The 22,783-nt window shown below is 38.5% G+C and overlaps 1 protein-coding gene across 1 annotated transcript in view; it reads right to left on the bottom strand.

Moving 5' to 3' along the window:
* Window positions 1-4,168, bottom strand: part of spock1 (SPARC (osteonectin), cwcv and kazal like domains proteoglycan 1) — a 208,689-nt gene extending 204,521 nt beyond the window's left edge. Inside the window, exons 1-2 of the mRNA XM_026919938.3 lie at window positions 4,005-4,168; window positions 3,196-3,375 (exon numbers count right to left, since the gene is read on the bottom strand). Coding sequence (XP_026775739.2) covers window positions 3,196-3,372 — 177 coding nt within the window. The 5' untranslated portion in view covers window positions 3,373-3,375; window positions 4,005-4,168. The remainder of the gene's footprint in view (window positions 1-3,195; window positions 3,376-4,004) is intronic.
* Window positions 4,169-22,783: the final 18,615 nt, after the last annotated feature.

The following is a 22,783-nucleotide window of genomic DNA, read 5'->3' on the forward strand; positions in this document are numbered from 1 at the left end:
GGCCCAGAGGAACCAACACACACACACACACACACACACACCCAGAATGAAAGAGAGAAAGAGCAGAGAGGGAGAAAGAGCAAGAGAGAGAATGAAAAGTGAGAGAATGAAATGACAAAGGTGAGTCACTAACAACAGCCTGAGCACTTAACACACACACACATACACACATACACTTCCAGTTCTCCCATTTTGGTCACTTGAAGCTTATTGTAATCAGTTTCCCAGAATACTTAACTGTTATTTTAAATAAACCATTCAGACAACCATTACTGTTGTACCAGTTCCTGCATCTTTGTCTGAGAAGTGGTGCAGACTTGTGCTCACACATACAATGGAGAGTTCAATACATTTCAGGTCATAATTCATTATTTTAATGCCATTCAAAGCTATCTTTTTCCAAAATCTCCTGGTCTTGCCCATAAAGAGCGTTAAAAAGGCTGAATTATTCACACACAATCTCAACTGCAATAAAATTGCTAAATCGAAGTTAGCAAACCCTCTACATCAATGTTAGCTTTTAACTACCTGCCAGATCAGTAAAAAATGTTTATACTGTACACACATTTAATCTACATCAGTACAGTTACTACTTCCTGTTAATTCTCACTCAATAAAGAAGCTAATTAAAAAGTCAGCCTTTCGATATTTATTTTGTGGAAGGTGCTGATGTTGATTTCTTGCAGGAATGTTTTCGTGAGTGCTTATTCAAATTGGCTCTCCGCTCTCCTCTCACACCAGTGCACGCCTAAAAGCTTTTAAAACTACAGTTAGTTGCAGCTCAGTGATTTTCACAACGACACTACCATAGGCACGGGTTTCACACCATGTGCTGTTCACAAACTGAAACCTTACGCTCATGACTCTCTGAAGATCCTGAGGACACTTTCAGACAGAGAAAACGAAATCTCGGGTTTGGTTTTTTGGCATTCTCTTCACTTCAAAATGCATACATCACAAAAAAGCAAACAACAACACTATTAGCTAGGTTTTATACTGTATATAAAAAAGCTAGCTATCAGGCTAACCTACTTAATTAATAACATCATATATACAAAGTAATATTACTTAAAGATTTCCACTAACGTGCAGTTCACCGAAAGATGTTGATGTCTATGGTTCACATTTGTGTTTGTAAATAACCCGTATCCGCCTTTACTGTAAACAGGGCTCTGCCCTGAAACAACCCACATGAGCACATTTTCCAACATGCACTATCAACATATTTGCAAGGCAATCCAACACGATACTGATAAAAATCAGTTTGCCAGCAGCACAAAAAAGGCAAGATGCAGAGCTTTCACTGGCTTTGCAGCTAGTGATGGTACTTCTGTGCTGAGAGTGCTGCGGGATGTGGATGTGGGAGAGGAGCCCTAAGTGATATGTGCATGCACAGTGAAGTACAATGTAAAAAAAAACTAGCAACATTTAGTTCTGGATGAGAACACTGAAGCCTGTCCTTGTTTAATTAAGGAAGTTGTACCACACTACCAGCCTAATTGTAAGTGAAACAATTAAGAATAAAGAAAGTTAGACCACTGCGCTGAGGAATTCTCAAATCTGATTGGTCAGAAGGTGTTGATTAATTTTCTATAACAGCGGCTCTGACAATAGTGCTGGGTGCGAGGCAAATCACAGGTTTACATTAAAGCACTCCTTCTAATACAACTGTATTGCAGACAAATCACATAATCTAAGACTATTATTAAACAGATCCAAAAATATATTGTTATTTAACAAGGAACCATTGATATGGTGATGTTTTCTGTAAGGAGATGTCTATTTAACATTTTCTGCCAAAAGAGAGTACAGAGGACTTCACACTTTGCAATTTCATTCCGATTAACTTCAAGAAAGAGAAAAAAGAAAGGCTGGTGATGGAACTGCTGTTTATAGCTGTTATAATGTATGAGATATAACAAGAGCTAACTTGTCTCACAGTCATTGTACAACATTAAATGTAACTATAAATGGTTAAAAAGTATGACGTGTCATTCAATAATTAATCAAAATTGTTAGCTTTGGCAGTTGCTGTATAACGAATAAAACACATAGGGACATGCTGTTATAGGAAATTAATCAACTTGGAGGTCATAACGGTAACTCTGCTTCACTTCAGCATGTTCCCATTATTTTTATTTCTTATATAAATATTTGTGTTGGTAGATGATTGACAGCTCTGTATCTATACTTTTCATAGATGTCTAATTAAAAGTGCAGTAAATAGTTGGTGTCATATGAATGACAAACATATTGTACACGAGTAGCTAGGCCAACATTTTTATTATTAGACTCAAACTGATCCACTGATGTGTTTTATATGATGAACACATACTCATGATGATCATGGTAACACAACACAAATCTTCAATATGAACACATGACTTGGTTGTTTTTAGGGACACTGCAATTGCATCTGTGAAGTTTCACCTAAGATGGCAACACAAGCTGTTAGAGAGTCGGCTCAGATCAGAGTCAGGTGATGCACAATGCTCCAGCTCTGATATGGAGGCTGTATCAAAAAAAAGAGAAAAGTAGGAGTTGTGCAAACCCAAATCCAATCTAATCTGGGACACTTGTACTTATTGTTAAAGTAACCCTCAGCTCTTGTATACAGACAGAGATTTGTACATTCCCGCATGGATCCTGTGTTCATTCATTCATCTTCAGTAATCACTTTATGCTGGTCATAAAGCTGGAGCTTATCCTAGGAGCACTGGGTACAGGGTGGGAGACCCCAGATGAGACCCCAGATCATTGCAGGGTACTATGCACACACATTCACACACTTATTCACACCTTCATGTAAATCCACCCCCCGCCCCCCGCCCCTTCTCTCTCTCTCACTCTCACTCTCACTCTCTCACTCTCTCTCTCTCTCTCTCTCAGGAAACCAGGTTCAGTAAGTTCAGAAATCCAGCACGTGCCTCTGAGTGCAGCTATATTAGTGAGCTCGTTAGTTTCATGAGGATTTTTCTTTCCTGTACGATCCTCTTGCCTTCAGAGCTCTACTTCCAGGTGCGAGCTGGCTTTGCAAAGACAAACCCGAGAGTGCGCGTGTGTCTGGGTGCGTGCGTGCTTGCGCGCGCGGATGCGTGTACGTGCGTGTGGTGCGTGTGGCGCGTCCTCGTACGCGCGCAGCCCCGCTAAACGACTTAAAAAGCACTTTAAAGAAGTTTAACCAGGGACACTCACGTCACGGAATTTGCTCCAGTACTTGTCCTTGTCGCTGATCCACTTGTCCGTGTCCGCCGTGTTCCCATTGTTGTTGTTGTTGTTGTTGTGGTGGTGGTTGTTGTTGTTGTTGATGCCGACCGCCGCCTCCGCGCGCAGCAGGAAAGCGGCGATAGGTAACAGCAGCACGCACAGCATCGCCTGCAGGTGTGAGCAGAGGACACGGACATCTCAGAGACCAAGGACAGAGTGGACACACATACCAATGAAGAGGACGGGTGCTCATGAAGACGCTCGTGCTCGCTTGTCTCATCCTAATAAAAGCTCGTGCCCCATTTACAGCCTAATGCATACATCAAATCATAGTTTGCTGAATTAGTGAATCTTTTTACTAAGTGCAATTAATGCATGCAGCACTAAAGACTCACGCTACAGTGGGAAATTAACACGTGCAGCACTGGAATTAACACTGGATTAACACTGGATTAATACTGGATTAAAGGAGCACGACTGGTTTAATAACATTGCAGTTCTTCTTGTGTAAAAACAATATCTTATAATTTGATACTAGTCAGTATTAGACTTTAAAGATTATAAAAGATCAAAAGATGCCCCTGTCATATGATTATATAATGATATGATGATAAGAACATGATTGCTGTGGCTTAAGGGGAACATGGTGAGAGCAGACCAGAGCAGATGGAGCGCTTCCCATAGAACAATCAGGAGCACAGTTAGAATAATCCTCATAATAATAATCCTCTCCTCTAACGCTGCCTCTTATCACCCCGCTTTCCCCCTCAGACTGATTTCTTTTCGGGTTTACTTACCTTGGATGGCCCGCGCTCGGCTATCCGGTGTGGTTAGTGCACCAAGTTTGTGAAAAAAAACCCCACGAAAGCCGTTAGTGTGAATATCCAAAGGAGCGCAAGTGGAAGTGGAAGCGTGCGTAACGAGCCAAGTGCGCAGCTACACTGAGCCCGGCTGGGGAAGAGCTGAAGGCGCGCGACTGAACGGTAACCGTCTCCGCCCACCTGCTAACACTTCCGCTCTCTGGCTCCTCCCCCTGCAACGCTCTTTCTCTGTCTCGGACTGCAGCAGTGCATTTAAGTGTAAAGAAACAGATAAGTAAAATCTGGAGGATTTGGATAGGCTTGGAGAGCAGACTTAATAAAGGTACAGTCTGTATTTATTAGATGTGTCTAGATTTGTACCAGTCATGTAAAGATACCTTTGTAAAACTGTGATTTATAATATTTAATATGCAATCGGTCTCTGTTTTAATTCATTCTTTCATTCATCTTGAGCAATTGCTTTATCCTGGTCAGGATCTTGGTGGAGTTTATCTCTGGGCACTAAGCAGGAATACACCCTGGATGGGTCCATCTCAGGGCATCATACACACAGTTTTACACCTAGAGGCAGTTTGGAGTTACCAATGCCATGTTTTTGGGAGGTGGGAGGAACCTGGAGAACCCAGAGGAAACCTATATGGAAATGGGGAAAACTTGAGAAACTCCATACAGACGGTAACCCAAGCACAGGATCAAACTGGTCCCTGTAGAGTCATGAGGCTACAAAGCTACCAGCTGTGCCGCTGTCCTGCCCTCTTTATTTTATCCCATTTTTTTCCTGGCTTTTCTGACATACCATCATTGCTCTATTATTTGCTGAAGCAGAGTTCATAAAGAATTGGTATATTCAAACAATAAAGAGCAATCTGCTTGGATTTTGTTCAGCTTCATACAAATCAGGTCATAAGAAAAGGTGCACACTCTGAGCCAGCCTCTAACCCTAACCTTTGTAAGATTTAATACCAGTACAAATTGTTACAATGCAAGGCTAAGACTTTTGGATTGTATCTTGAAAAGCTACTGTCTCAGTGGAACAACAGTTCTTTGATAGAGCTGCCTTATTTGTATGAGGTTGCTCCTTTTAATATAAGGAAAACTCAAACTCTCAGGATGCAGCTAGAACATAATGCTCAGTTCTGCCATTTTCCTTAGGCAACCTATGAGACATACATAGTTTCACCACAGGGGTGGGGGATCTTCTGTGGGGGAGGAGGAGGAGGAGGAAGGCTTGTCAGTGATTTAACTGCAATTGCAAGTTACCTTGAAGCAGCTGAGCAAAATTAGAAAACTGCTCCGTTAACAGGCTTTATGTAAATAAGATTTCCAGTAGCCTATTAAAATTTCATTACAATAAAACCTTTTTTTTTTACAATAAAAATTTTTTGTAGGTTTTATAATTTGTTTTATAAGCTGAATGAAGTTAGAGCAGGAGAGAAACTGAACTGTGTTTCACTGAACCCCTAGGACCCTGATATATTCAGCTAGGAGTCATGTTCTTATTTCAGTTAAAACAGTGGCAAATGTTATGTGGTTCAAATTTCGAATTCAGATTTGTTAATCTCTGGTCCTGAAGAGTCGGAGTCCAATACACTTGGGGATTTCCCTGCTCTAATATATTTAATTTCATTTATCAGCTAATCAGATTTACTGTATAATGGCAGTCAGATTTGGATGGGTGAACACCACTCTATTACTTGTTTACTATCATGAATTTGCAGATAAAGAAATTGTACTTTGATGTAGCCCTTTAAGTGAACAAAACATGATTCAAAGTACAGGTAAGCCATCGGTAGGGCAGCAGGTGCTATATACTCACCTAATGCAGGTAGCAGAACAGATTTAATTCTTGATGAGACTGAACTCAACTCTACAGTGTGGCAATGCTGCCATCTCATGGTGGGATGAGACACTGCTTGATTTTTTTTTTTTATGAAAGTGTTACAGCCTGTTCTTTAATTAAGGAGCAATTCAATTATCTTAGTATAATGAATGTAGACATGCAAATAAAATAAATCAATGTAGTGAAATTGCAGATATCAACATGTAAAACCACTCCTCAGCAATAACATAGTAAGTGTAGATAGTAAGCTGTTCCAGTAAAAGGGGAACAGAAATAACAATGAGGCTAGTTTTTAGAGGACTAACGGGATAAGCAGCATTTAATGAAATTAAATAAACATTTGAAATACAATGTATCTCAATGCAAGCACTAATTCAACATAGGCCTAATTATTTGAAAGCTGATACAGCTTTACAGCATACAATATGATTTAATCATATCTTTAATTAATTTCTGGTATGATCAAAATTGTATGAACATTCATCATCATAATTTGTGACCCAAATTATGTAATAAATGTGCACTGGATTGATTGGCACAATTAATTTAAAAGGTTAAAAGCGATCTCATTGGTGCATTTTTGGAGAATTTGAACATTATCTTTCTCATTACTCTCTCCTCTGTTGAAAAGAGTGACACTGGCCAATCATGGGCATTTATGGACTCATGTATATAGAACATGACAGTTAGTATCTCTTCCAAGGACCTTTGGTAGCCCTGGGAGTTCAAATCCCCGCACTGCCACAGTGCAACGGTTAAACACTTCAGCAAGTCTCTTAAGCCTCATTTGCTCAGGATGCTTGGATTATAATTCTGCTTCATTTGTCTCTCAGATTAATGGTTGTCACCATGGACAATTATTCATATCACCTATTGCTATCATTTTCTCTTTCATATTAGAAAAATGAATAGGAAGTTACAAAGTTCAAATGTCTAATCCACTGATACTGAATATAAAATTTGTTAGATTATTTACTTGTTAACATACTTTATATCGTTAAATACACTCACCAACAGTTTATAAGGAACACCATACTAACACTGGGTATGACACACACACACACACTCCCCTTTGCTCTCAGAACAACCTCAACTACATGCATGGATTTCACAAGCTGTTGGAAATATTCCTTTGAGATTCTGGTCCTAGTTGACATGACTGCATCACATAATTGCTGATGATTTGTCAGCTGCACATTCATACCACAAATCTCCCATTCTACCACATCCAAAAGTGCTTTATTGGATTCCGGTGAGTGAGGAGGCCACTGAAGCACACTGAACTCATTGTCAGTTTGAGTTGAGTTGTTAAAACATTCCTCACACCATTACACCACCAAAAGCAGCCTGAACTGTTGATACAAGACAAGTTGGTTTTTCCTTGCCACCGTCACCTCTGGCTTGCTTATTAGGGATAAATTCATACATTTAAAATTTATATCTTAAATGGATTTATTTCTGTAAAGCTACTTTGTGACAATGTCCACTGTTAAATGTGCTGTACAAATAAAATTGAATTGAGTTGAATTGAATTGAGGTTGGGTCCATGGATTCATACTGATGATCCCAAATTCTGACCCTGTATTCTGCATGTCACAGCAGAAATTAAGATTCTTCAGACCAGATGACTTTTTTCCCCACTGTAGTCTCAGATTCCTGTTCTTGGCTGACAGTGTTGAACCTGATGTAGTCTCCTGCTGCTGTAGCCCATCCACCTCAAGGTTTAATGTGTTGTGCATTCTGAGATGCCTTTCTGCTCACCACGGTTGTAAAGAGTGGCTATTTGTGTTACCCCCTGCAGAACTTCTGCTCACTGGATGTTTTTGTTTTTTGCACAGTTCTGTGTGAACTCTAGAGACTGTTGTGTGTGAATATAGCAAGAGATCAGTGACTTGTGAAATGCCATGGCCAAAGCCACTGATATCACATTATTTGCCCAATTCTGACATTTTATTTGTAAATTAACTGAAGCTTTTGACTTGTATCTGCAAGATTTTATGCATTGTGCTTCTGCCGCATGATGATTACTGTGAATCATTATATGTGGGTGACCTGGGAAAACTCTTCATATGGTCAGGTTCTGACATTTTGTAGTCTCTTATATACAGTAAGGGAAAATAAGTGTTCAGACACTTTTGATTTTCTTATTCAATACACTCATGTACATACATCATATATATATATATATATATATATATATATATATATATATATATATATATATATATATTTTTTTTTCTACATCATTCTACATCATTTTGATTAAATATATTTATGGTTTTTTAAAGTTGATGTGTCAAAGTATATTATAGGCAGACAAAAACACGTTTACTCTGTTTGTTGCCCAGAATTCAGCTAATGTGACTTCCATTGGATTTTCACCAGGCACCACAGGTATCATAATATTTCCTCTGAGTGATTAAGGACAATATTATCTGACACACACCCATTCAACTGTAGGTCCTCCTCCCATCTATAGCATTTAATCTGCCTATAAACACTAATCATGACGACTTGGTCTGTTAATTACGCAAATATATCACGTCATTAAAGTACATGAACATAAAGTAGATAATTAGAAGAAATATCGCATGATATGAGCTCCAAAAGTATTTGGATACTAACAGTTTAATTGCTTGGAAGATATAGTGCATACTCTGATGTAAATTATACATGCTTATTTCAGATTTATATAAATTATAAAGTACAACCTATCCATGCATTTGTTGTAACTTGGGGTTATTGGAAACCTTTCCTATAACAGCATGCCCTGTAAAGTTTTATTCTTTATGTACATTTCTGTTTATAAAATAATAATAATGATGATTTGCAAGATACACACAACCTGTAACTAATAATGAATTTGAGTAAGAATGTGGATACTTTCAGCACCCCTGTTACCGATATATTGTTGAAAATTACATGAAACATGAAAATTACACACACAAAAAAAAATCTAACCTCATGTTTTCAGGAAGAGGGTTCTGCTGTGACTTAATGGCTCTATGTGTATAGCCAACCCTAACCCTAACTCTGATGTCACCTCTCATTGTACAAGTAAAACCTGACCGAGGTGTTCCTTTGTCAGTTGCCAACTGCTTAACAAATAGCCATTGTTAGTCTTGTACAAAATAAACATCCAAACTAAGATATACTGTATATATAATCTATATAATCTATAAAGGTAAATATAATTTACCTTTATAGATTTAATACAATATAATGCACACACTTTTACACCTAGAGGCAGTTTGGAGTTACCAATGCCATGTTTTTGGGAGGTGGAAGGAACCTGGAGAACCCAGAGGAAACCTACATGGGAATGGGGAAAACTCCATACAGACTGTAACCCAAGCACAGGATCAAACTGGTCCCTGTAGAGTCATTAGGCTACAAAGCTACCAGCTGTGCCGCTGTCCTGCCCTCTTTATTTTATCCCATTTTTTTCCTGGCTTTTCTGACATACCATCATTTCTCTATTATTTGCTGAAGCAGAGTTCATAAAGAATTGGTATATTCAAACAATAAAGAGCAATCTGCTTGGCTTTTGCTCAGCTTCATACAAATCAGGTCATAAGAAAAGGTGCACACTCTGAGCCAGCCTCTAACCCTAACCTTTGTAAGATTTAATACCAGTACAAATTGTTACAATGCAAGCCTGAGACATTTGGATTGTATCTTGAAAAGCTACTGTCTCAGTGGAACAACAGTTCTTTGATAGAGCTGCCTTATTTGTATGAGGTTGCTCCTTTTAATATAAGGAAAACTCAAACTCTCAGGATGCAGCTAGAACATAATGCTCAGTTCTGCCATTTTCCTTAGGCAACCTATGAGACATACATAGTTTCACCACAGGGGTGGGGGATCTTCTGTGGGGGAGGAGGAGGAGGAAGGCTTGTCAGTGATTTAACTGCAATTGCAAGTTACCTTGAAGCAGCTGAGGAAAATTAGAAAACTGCTCCGTTAACAGGCTTTATGTACATAAGATTTCCAGTAGCCTATTAAAATTGCATTACAATAAAACCTTTTTTTTTTTTACAGTAAAAAGTTTTTGTAGGTTTTATAATTTGTTTTATAAGCTGAATGAAGTTAGAGCAGGAGAGAAACTGAACTGTTTCACTGAACTCCTAGGACCCTGATATATTCAGCTAGGAGTCATTTTCTTATTTCAGTTATAGCAATGGCAAATGTTATGTGGTTCAAATTTGGCCTGACAATAAGAATTCAAATTTGTTAAACTCTGGTTCTGAAGAGTCAGAGTCCAATACACTTAATGATTTCCCTGCTCTAACATAATTAATTTTAGCTAATCAGCTAATCAGATTTACTGTATACTGGCAGTCAGATTTGGATGAGTGTGGAAAGCATGGGCTGACACTGTTCCATCATTTGTTTGCTATCATGAAAGATAATGAAATCGCACTTTAATTTACCCCTCAAAGGCAACAAAACAACTTCACAGTGTGGCAATGCTGCCATCTCATGGTGGGATGAGACACTGCTTGAAATCTTTTTTTTTTAATTTATTTATTTGCAATTATTATTTGTACATAGAGTGCAGACATGCAGGTAAAATAAATCATGTAGTGAAATTCCAGATATCAACATGTAAAACCTCTCCACAGCAATACCATAGTAGGTGTAGATAGTAAGCCATTCAGATAAAACAGAAATTGGAGAAATACAGAGATGCAGAAATAATAAATACATATTAAAAATGTACTTACAATAATTAATCCATTACAGGAAGTATAAAAAACAAAGGCCTAATAATTTGAACACTGATACAGCTTTACAGCATACAATATGATTGTTTTAAAAATATCTTTCATTCATTTCTGGTATGACCAGAAAGGTATGAACATTCACCATCATAGTCCCTGACCCGAATAACGTAATAAATATGCACCAGATTGATTGATGCAATTCATTTAAATGGTAATAAACATAATGACAAGTTTTAGGTGTGTCCTGGTTCTTTAGCAGCAGTGCCATCATCATCATCATCATCATCATCATCTTTTGTATGATCTTGCTATTGTATTGATCCTCATCTTTGGTCTCTGTCCTCAGCAGATGTCTTTGTTGGTGCACTCTGGAGTGCTGAAACACAGCGACATAATCATTATATGGCCAGAAAGTGAAATTGAGATCTTGAAAAGCAAATATAAAATAAAATAATGATTTATAAGCTAAGATTTTTACTGACTGCTTAACTGACACAATCTCAACCAGATTCATGCAAAATAATTCCACGTGCCTATCCACATTTGTCTTACCTATTGCATACAGGAACATCTTTGAATTCTATGACCTTTTCCATGGACTTTTTTCTTAAGTACCACTGGCACTGACTGATTGAGATTGCTGATAGGTAAAGTGAAGCCCCACAGTTGTACCTGTTACAAAACAACAGCAAAGTTACGTTACAACCATAAACTAATGTTCAGCCATAATCCTGTGAGAAAAATGACTGAAATAAATGGAAAGGAACATTTCCAAATATACTCTCCTTAATCTGAACTCGAATACAGCCTGGTGTTTATTTAAATCCTTACTGAATAATATTAATAATTTGGGCCAAAATGATAATTAATTGTTTTGTCACTTCTGCATTCATTTAACAAATGGAGTTTTGTCAAATAAGATATTTCTATTGTATAAAAGCATTTATACCATGTTGTTGAATTCTCTATTCTGATTGGTCAGAAGGTTTTGATTAATTTTCTATAAGAGCAGCTCTGACAGAACCTCCAGCTGCAAGATAAACAGATTTATATTAATGCACTCATTCTAAACTGTATTGTAATGCGAAAGCTCCACATATACAGATTTTAAAAGGTGTGCAGTTGTTGATATGGTGAGGTTTTCTGTGATGGAACATTTATTTAGCATTTTTGGAAGGAGTCTCCAGTGTCCAATGAGGTAAACTTGTAATTTTTTCTGATACAGGAAATCTTCAGGACAGAGGGCTTTGTGGTTTCTCAGTAACAAGACAAGCTGCATGTTTGTCTCAAGAAAGACAAGAAAAACGAGAAGCTGGTGAAGGGATGACTGTTTATACCTGCTATAACATAAGTGATAGCAGGAACAAACCTGTTTCACAGACATTCCACAACCTTAAATGTAACTATAAATGGACAAAACATACAGAATGCTGTTCTTTAATAAACAAATATTTGTTAGTTGACAAATTGCTGTGCTATAAGAGGCATAAAACATGTTATAGAAATATACTGTATATAATAGATGTTACTGTAGAAAAAGAATCCACTTCAGGGTGGTAACAGCATCACACCACCCTGTTGTTGATTATTTTACTATAACAGCACACTCTTCATGTTTTATTCCTTACTTCAGAAATTTCAGATATTTTACACATATGCACTCCATTAAAGGATGCCAATAGTATTTGGACAGATATAGACAGATTATGTGTCTGTTATTTATTGTGAGAGATAGAAATAGCCTACAAGACCACTATTTTGATTGGACAAGGGGCATTCCAATAATGCTGATATTTGATAACAGCACTGGTACATTTCTCTGTTTGTATCACTTCACTTGTCTGTGTTAGCAACATCAAAAATCCAATTCTCACAATGGTGTGTTAAATTGAAGCCATTACTACAACTACTACAGACTGTTATTCAGTCTGTGTGCTGCATATCGCAATATCACACTCACAATCTTGCACACAAGGGTGTGATTACCTGCGTCACACAGCTGTGCTTATCTTAGTATAACAGCACTCTACAACCAGAAGTATTTGATTCTAGGTTTCTAAACGATGTCAACTTTTCTGAACAAGAAACCATCTGTTGTAGAGTTCTACATTTAACCTTTAAGGTTTTCACCAGGAGGAAAGACCAAAGAACTCTTAATCATGTTAGATGGAACCTCCATGTATAATAAAATATACATTTAGCATATGTAGCATAATTCACCTATTAACAAGCAAAAACAGCCATGCAGAAGGCTTTTAATGGTTTTTAGACAAATGGTTGAACTCCCATCTTAGAACACCAGGGTTGACATAAACATTTGTTTATGTCAACAAATTTACATATCAAGGCTAGGTCTACTTGTATTAGTCAGAAGCTGAAGGAAATTAGCTTTTTTATTTTTCAATTTATGTATGGTTTGAGTGCATAGGCTCTTGAAGTTCATGTATAATTCACCCATGAACTGTCATTCAAATGAAGATTAGCTATCTGACATATGCTTAGCCTTCAGTCAACTCATAATCAAATAATTAGCAGGAGAATCCATATTAAACCACATCCATGGCCAAAAGAGAATAAACTGGCCCTTCTCTATGGGTGGAAATCATGTCATTACTCTCTCCTCTGTTGAAAAGAGTGACACTGGGCAATCATGGGCATTTATGGACTCATGTATATAGAACATGACAGTTAGTGTCTCTTCCAAGGACCTTTGGTAGCCCTGGGAGTTCAAATCCCCACACTGCCACAGTGCAACGGTTAAACACTTCAGCAAGTCTCTTAAGCCTCATTTGCTCAGGATGCTTGGATTATAATTCTGCTTCATTTGTCTCTCAAATTAATGGATGTCACCATGAACAATTATTCATATCACCTATTGCCATCATTTTCTCTTTCATATTGGGAAAACGAATAGGAAGTTACAAAGTTCAAATATCTGATATTCACAATTCATATTCACATTGATACTGAATATGAAATTTGTTAAATTATGTACTTGTTTATGTACTTCATATATTTGTAATAGACAGACACCAGCATGAATTCTTCATGGCGTGGATTTCACAAGCTGTTGGAAACATTCCTTTGAGATTCTTTAAGATTATGTGTTGACATGATTGCATCACATAACTGCTACTGACGTTTCACCTGTACATTCATACTGGGAATCCCCCGGCCTACCACAATGCAGTTTGAGATAACTTGAGCTTTGTAACATGGCGCAATGTCATTCAGGATGTAGCCAATATAAGACTGGTAAATTGTGTCCATAAAAGGATACACATGGTCAGTAACAATGCTCAGATAGGCTGTAGTATTCAATGCCCAATTGGTATTAACAATGCCCAATGTGTGCCAAGAAAACTTTGCCCACACCATTACACCACCAGCAGCAGCCTGAACTGTTGACATAGTGCAGGTTGGTCCATGGATTCATGCTGATAATGTCAAATTCTGTCCCTACAGTGTCACAGCAAAAATCAAGATTCTTCAGACCAGGTGACTTTTTCCCCAATCTTCAATGATTCAGTTTCTGTTCCTATTGAAGTCTCAGATTTCTGTTCTTGGCTGCCAATATGCCTCAAGTTCAACATGTTGTGCATTCCGATATGCTTTTCTGCTCAACACAGTTGTAAAGAGTGGTTATTTGAGTTACTGTAGCATTCCCGTACTCTCAGACCAGTCTGGCCATCCCCTCTGACCTCTCTCATCAACAATGCATTTCCGCCTGCAGAACTTCCGGATACCACTGGATGTTTTTTGTATTTCACACCATTCTGTGTAAACTCTACAGACCATTGTGCATAAACATACCAGGAGAACAAAAGTTTCTGAAATACTCAAATCAGCCTGTCTGTCACCAACATCCATACCATGGTAAAGTCACTGTGATCACATTTTTTCCTCATTCTGACATTTGATGTGAAAATTAACTGAAGCTTTTGAACTGCATCGGCACTATTTTATGCATTGTCCTGCAGCCACATGACTGGCTTACTGGATAATTGCATGAATGTGCAGGTGTACAAGTGCTCCTAATAAAGTGGCCAGTGAGTGCATGTAATGCTTGTAATTTATAGATGCATCAACAGGGTATGATGAACATACTGAATATATTTTATTGAAACCTGAGGTCACTTACTGGTCTGCAGGTGATGTGTTCACATAGTGAAGGTTCAGCCATAACATAATGTTTTGAACAATACTGTGAGAACAGAGAGAGAGAGAGAGAGAGAGAGAGAGAGAGAGAGAGATTAGACCAAATCTCTATGTGAGCTGTACTGCAGAGTTCTACAGAGTATTACTGTGAATTATTATATGTGGGCGGCCTGGGAAAACACTTCACATGGTCAAGTTCTGACATTTTGTAGCCCATTACATACAGTGAGGGAAAATAAGTATTCAGACACTTTTGTTTTTGTTATTTAATATAATTCCAGTGCATATATCCACTTCAAATGTATATGGATGTCCTCTGACCTTGTAAAGAAAAAGTATGTAGTCATGAGCATAAACAAAGATAAACCTTTTTTTTGTTAATATTTATAAATATAAAGTCAGCAGACATTATGTGTGTAAATTTGAATTGTATATATGCACTGGATGTATATTAAATATCAAAAATCAAAGTGTTAGAATATTTATTAGCCCTCACTGGATAGCTCTGAAAATGACACACTTTTCTGAACTGAAATATATTTCTCTTTTGCATGTATCTCAACCACAAGTAAAAGTTATAACTTTTAAAAATGTGACTACCCCAAAAGTGAAAAGGGAGAAAATTACGTAACAATTTCATTCCAACTGTGGCGCCGCAGCATCACAGACATTTTGATAGCCGGTATCTTTTGAGAAAAGGAATTGATCAGGCTTATGTCTGTTTATAGCACGTAGCTATCCAACAACTTGATCAAAGTGTGCTATTCACTGTATGAGGAAATCACATGCAGTTAGCAGCCTTAGCTGACTGTTTTTAATGTTGTGTTTGTTAAAATGGCTTCTTACTTAACATAATGTTTACAAGTAGATACAGAAGGCAGGTTTAAAAAAAAATAAGCGATAAGTGATTAAGGACAATATTATCTGACACACACCCATTCAGCTGTAGGTCCTGCTACCATCTATAGCATTTAATTTGCCTATACACACTAATCATGACGACTTGGTCTGTTAATTACGCAAATATATCACGTCGTGAGGGAACGTAATTGCGTAATTAACAGACCAAGTCGTCATGATTAGTGTGTATAGGCAAATTAAATGCTATAGATGGTAGCAGGACCTACAGCTGAATGGGTGTGTGTCAGATAATATTGTCCTTAATCACTCAGAGGAAATATTATGATACCTGTGGTGGCTGGCGAAAATCCAATGGACATCACATTGGCTGAATTCTGGCCAACAAACAAAGCAAACATGTTTTTGTCTGCCTATAATATACTTCAACACATCAACTTTAAGAAACGATAAATATATTTCATCAAAATGATGTAGAATTTTTTTTTTTAAACCTGCCTTCTGTATCTACTTGTAAACATTATGTTAAGTAAGAAGCCATTTTAACAAACACAACATTAAAAACAGTCAGCTAAGGCTGCTAACTGCATGTGATTTCCTCATACAGTGAATAGCACACTTTGGATGAGACAGGATGAGACGGTGTAAGGACAGCTACAGGAGGAAACTGGAGGAGCGGTTAACGCAAAACAATGTCCGTGATGTGTGGAGAGGACTGAAAAACATCTCAGGGCATGGTCAGTGTGGCGGGAGAGGATCAGTAAATGGTGATCAGCTCTGGGCAAATGAGTTGAATCTGTTTTTTAACAGATTTGACTCTGTTCCCACTTCCTCTTCCACCCAGCGCTCTCCCTCTCCACCCTACTCCAGACCAGCAACCAAACCCCCTCCGGACTGTCTTCACCTCCACCTCACTTACACCTAACTACACTTCCCCTCACTGCCCCCCCTAGTCTTTCACAACCTTTAACCCCTGTACACTCATCTCAGTCTTCCCTCACCCCCCTCTCCTTAACGACGAATCAGGTGAGGTGTAAACTAAGGAAGATAAAGGCAAGGAAGGCTGCAGGGCCAGATGGAATCAGCCCCAGACTGCTCAGGGACTGTGCGGACCAGCTATGTGGAGTGGTCAGGTACATGTTTAATCTGAGCCTCAGCCTGGAGAAGGTCCCAGTCCTGTGGAAAACTTCCTGTGTGGTTCCAGTACCAAAGACTGCATACCCCAGGGAGCTGAACCACTTCAGACCTGTTGTCTTAACCTCCCACCTGATGAAGACCATGGAGAGGATCATCCTCTGTCACCTCCGTTCCTTAGTGAGCACAGTGCTCGACCCACTGCAGTTTGCAAATCGGCCTGGCATCGGTGTGGACGACGCAGTGATCTACCTGCTGCACCGGGCACTGACTCACCTGGAGACCACCGGGAGCACTGTGAGAGTAATATTCTTTGACTTCTCCAGTGCTTTCAACACGATACAGCCAGCACTGCTGCGTGGGAAACTGGAGCGGTCGGGGGTGGATGATCACCTGACAATTGACTACCTAACCAACAGACCACAGTATGTAAGGCGTGACTGTGTGTCTGAGGTGGTAGTCTGCAACACCGGGTCTCCACAGGGCACGGTGCTCTCTCCGTTCCTTTTCACACTGTACACCTCGGACTTCAGTTATAACACCAACACCTGCCATCTCCAAAGGTTCTCAGATGATACAGCCATTGTTGGATGTGTATCTGATGGGAATGAACAGGAATACAGGGACATCATAAAGGACTTTGTTGACTGGTGTGAGTGTAACCACTTGCACTTGAACACCAGTAAGACAAAGGAGATGGTGATTGACTTCCGGAGAGTGAGAACACAGCACCACATACCAGTGACCATCCAGGGCTTGGACATTGAGTTGGTGGATAGGTTCAAGTACCTAGGTGTCCACCTAAACTATAGACTGGACTGGCTGGATAACACTGATACTCTGTACAAGAAGGGCCAGAGTCGCCTCCACCTGCTGAGGAGGCTAGGGTCCTTTGGAGTGTGCAGGACATTATTAAGGACATTTTACGATACTGTGGTGGCCTCCGCAATTCTGTACGCTGTAGTCTGCTGGGTGGGAGGCAGTGCAGAGCGGGACAGGAAGAGACTGAACAAGCTGGTTAGGAGAGCCAGCTCTGTCCTGGGCTGCCCACTGGACTCTGTGGAGGTGGTGGGTGAGAGGAGGATGTTAGCCAAGCTGACATCGATTATGAACAACACCTCTCACCCCCTGTATGGGACTGTGGAGACCCTGTGTAGCTCTTTCAGCAGCAGACTGCTACAGCCCCAGTGTATGAAGGAGCGCTACCACAGGTCATTCATACCAGTGGCTGTCAGACTTTACAACACCGCATTACTGTAACTTTCAAATGTGCAATATTTTATAATTTTATATAATTTTATTTCTTACAACACTGCATTACTGTGATATTCATCTGTGCAATATTTTTATAAATTTTATATAATTTTATTTCTTTTATTATTCCTAAGGGTGCATATATAGTTATAGTTTTAACTTTTCTTTCTTCCTTCCTGCACTTTAACTGTCTGTGAGCTGCTGTGATAAGTGCATTTCCCCACTGTGGGATCAATAAAGTTTATCTTATCTTATCTTATCTTATCTTATCATTAAAGTACACGAACATAAAGTAGATAATCAGAAGAAATATTGCACGATGTTAGCTCCAAAGGTATTTGGATAATAACAGTTTAAATGCTTTGAAAATATAGTGCATACTCTGATAAATTATACATGCTTAAATTGTAAAGTATAAGCTAACCATGCATTTGTTTTAAACAGGGACTGCCTATTATTAAGAGCTTTTCTTGTCTTTAACTAATCCCTATTGCCTCCATTACTGTGACTTTGCTGTTAGAATGACTTTATAAAGTTTCAAGGAGGTAATTTGGAGGTAATACTGAGTTTACTGGACTATTACTGGCGGTGCTTTAATGGAAGGAAGCAATGACATGTCAAGTTGTGTAATTAAAATTCATCGTGAGGAAATTCTATAACTTGGGGTTATTGGAAACCTTTCCTATAACAGCATGCCCTCTCATGTTTTATTCCTTATATTTCTGCTTAAAAGAAAAAAATAAAGATTTGCAAGATACACACAGCCTGTAACTACAGGGGGTCCCAAAGGTCTCCACACATGAGGGAAATTTTTTGTTTGTTTGTTTTTTTCCAGATAGCCTTTCAGAATGCCTTTGATGCCTTTGACAAAAGAAGAATGTATTGAAGTCATTCTCATGGCTGGAACAGGAAGCTGTCGCAAGGTCATATGCATAACACCAGATGTGTTAACATGAGTTCATGCGTGGGAGAAATGACTCCGTGTGTGTTTACAAAGAAATGGCAATCATGTAGAGGATTTTTTGTAAATAAAGTTACATTTTGCCAAAAAGTGTTAATTTCCCCTGTGTATGGAAACTTTTGGGACACCCTGTAGTAATGAATTTAAGTAAATAATTTGAATACTTTTACCACCCCTGTTACTGATATATTGTTAATGTCAAAGTTCCAAAAAAAAAACAAAGAGGTCTTACCTCATGTTTTCAGAAAGAGAGCTCTGCTGTGATTTAAAGCCTCTGTGTTTAGCTGCGTGTAAATCCAAGCTTTCTCTCTACAGTGTTTGTTGAAACGCTTGAAACACCTTCTATGAAACCTTTGACGTCATGACTTATCACGTGATAGTTTACTGGCGTTACAGGTAAAACCAGATTAAGGTGTTCCTGTGTCAGCTGCCAACTCTTAAACAAATAGCTATTGGTGGTCTTGGGTTGTAACAAAATAAACGTCGAAACTATGCTATATATGTTTTTAAATAACTAATTATAATTTACTTCTAGGGGCCCTGGAGGACTAGCGGTTAAGCCACAGCGCCTTCACCAACAACGCACAACAGCGCGCTCGCAGTGCCGCCCCCAACCCCGGAAAAGACTGGGGAGGGCTGCGTCATGAAGGGCATCCGGCGTAAAAACTGTGCTAAATCAAATACGCGGACCAATGATCCACTGTGCGACCTCTAACGGTCGCGGCCGAAAGAGGAACAACAACAATTTACTTCTTTACTTTAATATAATTCTCATTTCATTCAGTTGAGTATCTAAATGTTAATGTCAAATTATTGGGACCCTAAAAGAGTCTTCTAATTAAAACAAAGTCTCTGCTATAATAAAATTATATTTATTTAACTTGAGCTTGGATTTAAGAAATTAAATTATGGATATCTTTCTCCTTCTATTTTACTGGAACATAAAACAGGAAACACAGATGGAAAATTTCAGTGCTATCCATCATTAAATCAAACAAAAGTTTGTTTATCGAAAGATACAGATGTGGTTGCTGATGTACACAGTAGGCCAGCTATGCTAATGTCAAAATATTTAGTCAATATCAAGTTAATAATAAAAAATAGTCAGACATCTGGAACACATAGAAACTGGTCATTGCATCATTCATGAAATAAACCACAGAGGTAAAAATGTTTTCACAGCGTTTAACACTATTTGTGACATATCGCTATGTATAACTGATATGGGAGAATTTATTGTAGATAACAATGATTTTAATGCTGCACTGAGAAACAAAAGCCTGCATCGACACATCACTGGGTTCATGAATCTGCCTCCTTTAGGGTAATTTATCAAAATATCTGTGACATCTGGGAAAATCTGGGAAAACTTTCAAGCCCAGTGATGGAGCCTGGTCCTATACAGTGGCCACACAAGCTCCATAAGAACACACCCTTGACCAGTTACTTAAGCCATTTATTCACTGAAAGTTGAAAAAGAACATGCTGGAATTAGCCATTATCAGATGAGTAAATTGTGGTCAGCAACAATACTCAGACAGGCTGCGGAGTTGTGTAGCCTCACTGTAGCCTCAGATTCCTGTTCTTGGCTGACAGGAGTGGAACCCGATGTGGTCTTCTGCTGTTGTAGCCCATCCGCCTCAAGATTCAAAGTGTTGTGTGTTCTGAGATGCTTTTCTGCTCACCACAGTTGTAAAGAGCGCTTATTTGAGTTACCATAGCCTTCCTGTCAGCTTGAACCAGTCAGGCCATTCTTTTCTGACCTTTCTCATCAACAAGGCATTTCCGCCTGCAGAACTACATTTTTTTAAATGTATTTTGTTTTTCAAACCATTCTGTGTAAATCTCAGTTTCTGAAAAACTCAAACTAGCATATCTGGCACCAACATCTCTGCTACGGTCAGTCACCGAGATATTTTTTTCCCATTCTGATGTTTTATGTAAACCCTTATATACTGTTCATATTCTGACCTTTAACAGTATGGAACAGGTCATTTTTTGACCTGGCCCAAACACTGCCTCAAGATTAGTCCATATGCCAAATTAACTTCATTTTTTTTCTTATTCAGGAGCACCTGTAAAACTCAATAATAAATGGGTATATAATGCAAAAATATTTTTGAAGTCAGTGGAACTATAAAATGTATATTTTACATCACTTGTTTATTGTCTTTTTGTTACTGTCAAAAACACCCATTACTGTATGTCAAATACCATGGGCTTGAATAACAAGTATAATGTATAATGTAATTAAAATATAATTTTAATAAATTGGTAAATGTCATAAACATTTCAGAACTTGAATTAAAAAAATATATGATGAATACTATCTTGACTCCCTCTCTACCCCACCAACTAACAACATCGCTCTTTGATAATATCACAGTAACTTAAAAGTTTGAAAGTATGACCTTTGCAAATGTATTTTCTACACTTGCTGCATGTTATGCTTGTTTTGTGGTCTTTTTGGACAGAAATTGTATCTCCTCATCCTCCCACCACTTTAGTATCAAGTGCGATATAGTAGGCCCTGAAAGTGCCTGTTTTCCCATGGGAATGTTTTTGGATCTCATGTCAGTGTCAAGGCCCCCCTTGACTGTAGCCACACTTTCCTGTCCAAACAACATAGATATATGCCCAGGCATAATTTTACTTTTTCACTTCTTCAAGATTTTCCCTCCACTGCACAATAGCTTATACAAAAGTCACCAAATTTCTTTCAAAAAAAAAAAAATTATATATAAAATAAATAAATGTGTGTTTAGGGTGGTTTTAATGCCTCTGAATGTCAAAATGGGTCAAATTTGAGCTGAACAGTATGTGTTAACTGAATATGTTGACCTGTATCTGCATGATTTTATGCATTACACTGCTATCAGATGATTGGCTGCTCAGATAATTGCATGATAGCCATAGATGCAAACTAGCCTTAGTTTTAAACCCTCTTATTTATCAGCATACTGTTTTTGTAATTATGCCTTATTTGTTGAGTTTATTTGACCTCTGTAAGACATGACACATGGAAGGAAAGAAGTAAAAGGAATTAATAGACTGGATTTGCCAACATTATATAACAACACAACACTTCAGCATCTGACGGAGGATTGTGGGAGCTGAATGGCCAAAATTTGGCTGCAGTGTGCCCCTTAAATTGACTAGACTCTGGCAGACTCCTATTTTATACACTACTATATTCCTATTCAAATAACTCATTCTGTCAGCTACCTCATAGTGACATTGGAAATAATGAGCAGGAAGCTCATCCACTGGATCAGAGAATTCCTCAGAGACCTAACAGATAGTCTCCAAGTGAGAGGTAGATAATGCAACCTTCATTAGTTGGCTCAGGTGTTCTGGAAATTGGAACAGAACAAAAATGCAGACTCCGGGGAAATGGTGGCTTGGTTGGGAAACTGGGGACTAAAGGAAGTTACACTGCTAGGGGTATCAACTCCAAATTTTCCTTACTCTCAACACACCTGATCCAGCTAATGCTGATTAGCTAATGGAGTTGTCTCGGGTGTGCTGCAGTTAGGAAAACCAGACATTTGTGCAGGGTGCTGAGTAGCCAGGACTGGAGTTGAGAATCCTTCTTATAATGAATAAATAACGAGTCACAAAATCAGATCCTGTTGAGATATATGCACCACTGACTGCTATGAAGGCAGTAGGTGAATGACAAATCATAAAACTGGGAACAATGTAGTCCTTCTGTACATTATCCCAAGGAAGGACTGGAAAAAATGAACTTCATAAAATCTAAAAACTACTGTCGCTACTCTGTTTACACTTATTTGACAGATGCTTTTATCCAAAGCAACAA

Source organism: Pangasianodon hypophthalmus, chromosome 9 (assembly GCF_027358585.1).
Source record: "Pangasianodon hypophthalmus isolate fPanHyp1 chromosome 9, fPanHyp1.pri, whole genome shotgun sequence".
In the NCBI taxonomy this organism is placed as follows: Eukaryota; Metazoa; Chordata; class Actinopteri; order Siluriformes; family Pangasiidae; genus Pangasianodon; species Pangasianodon hypophthalmus.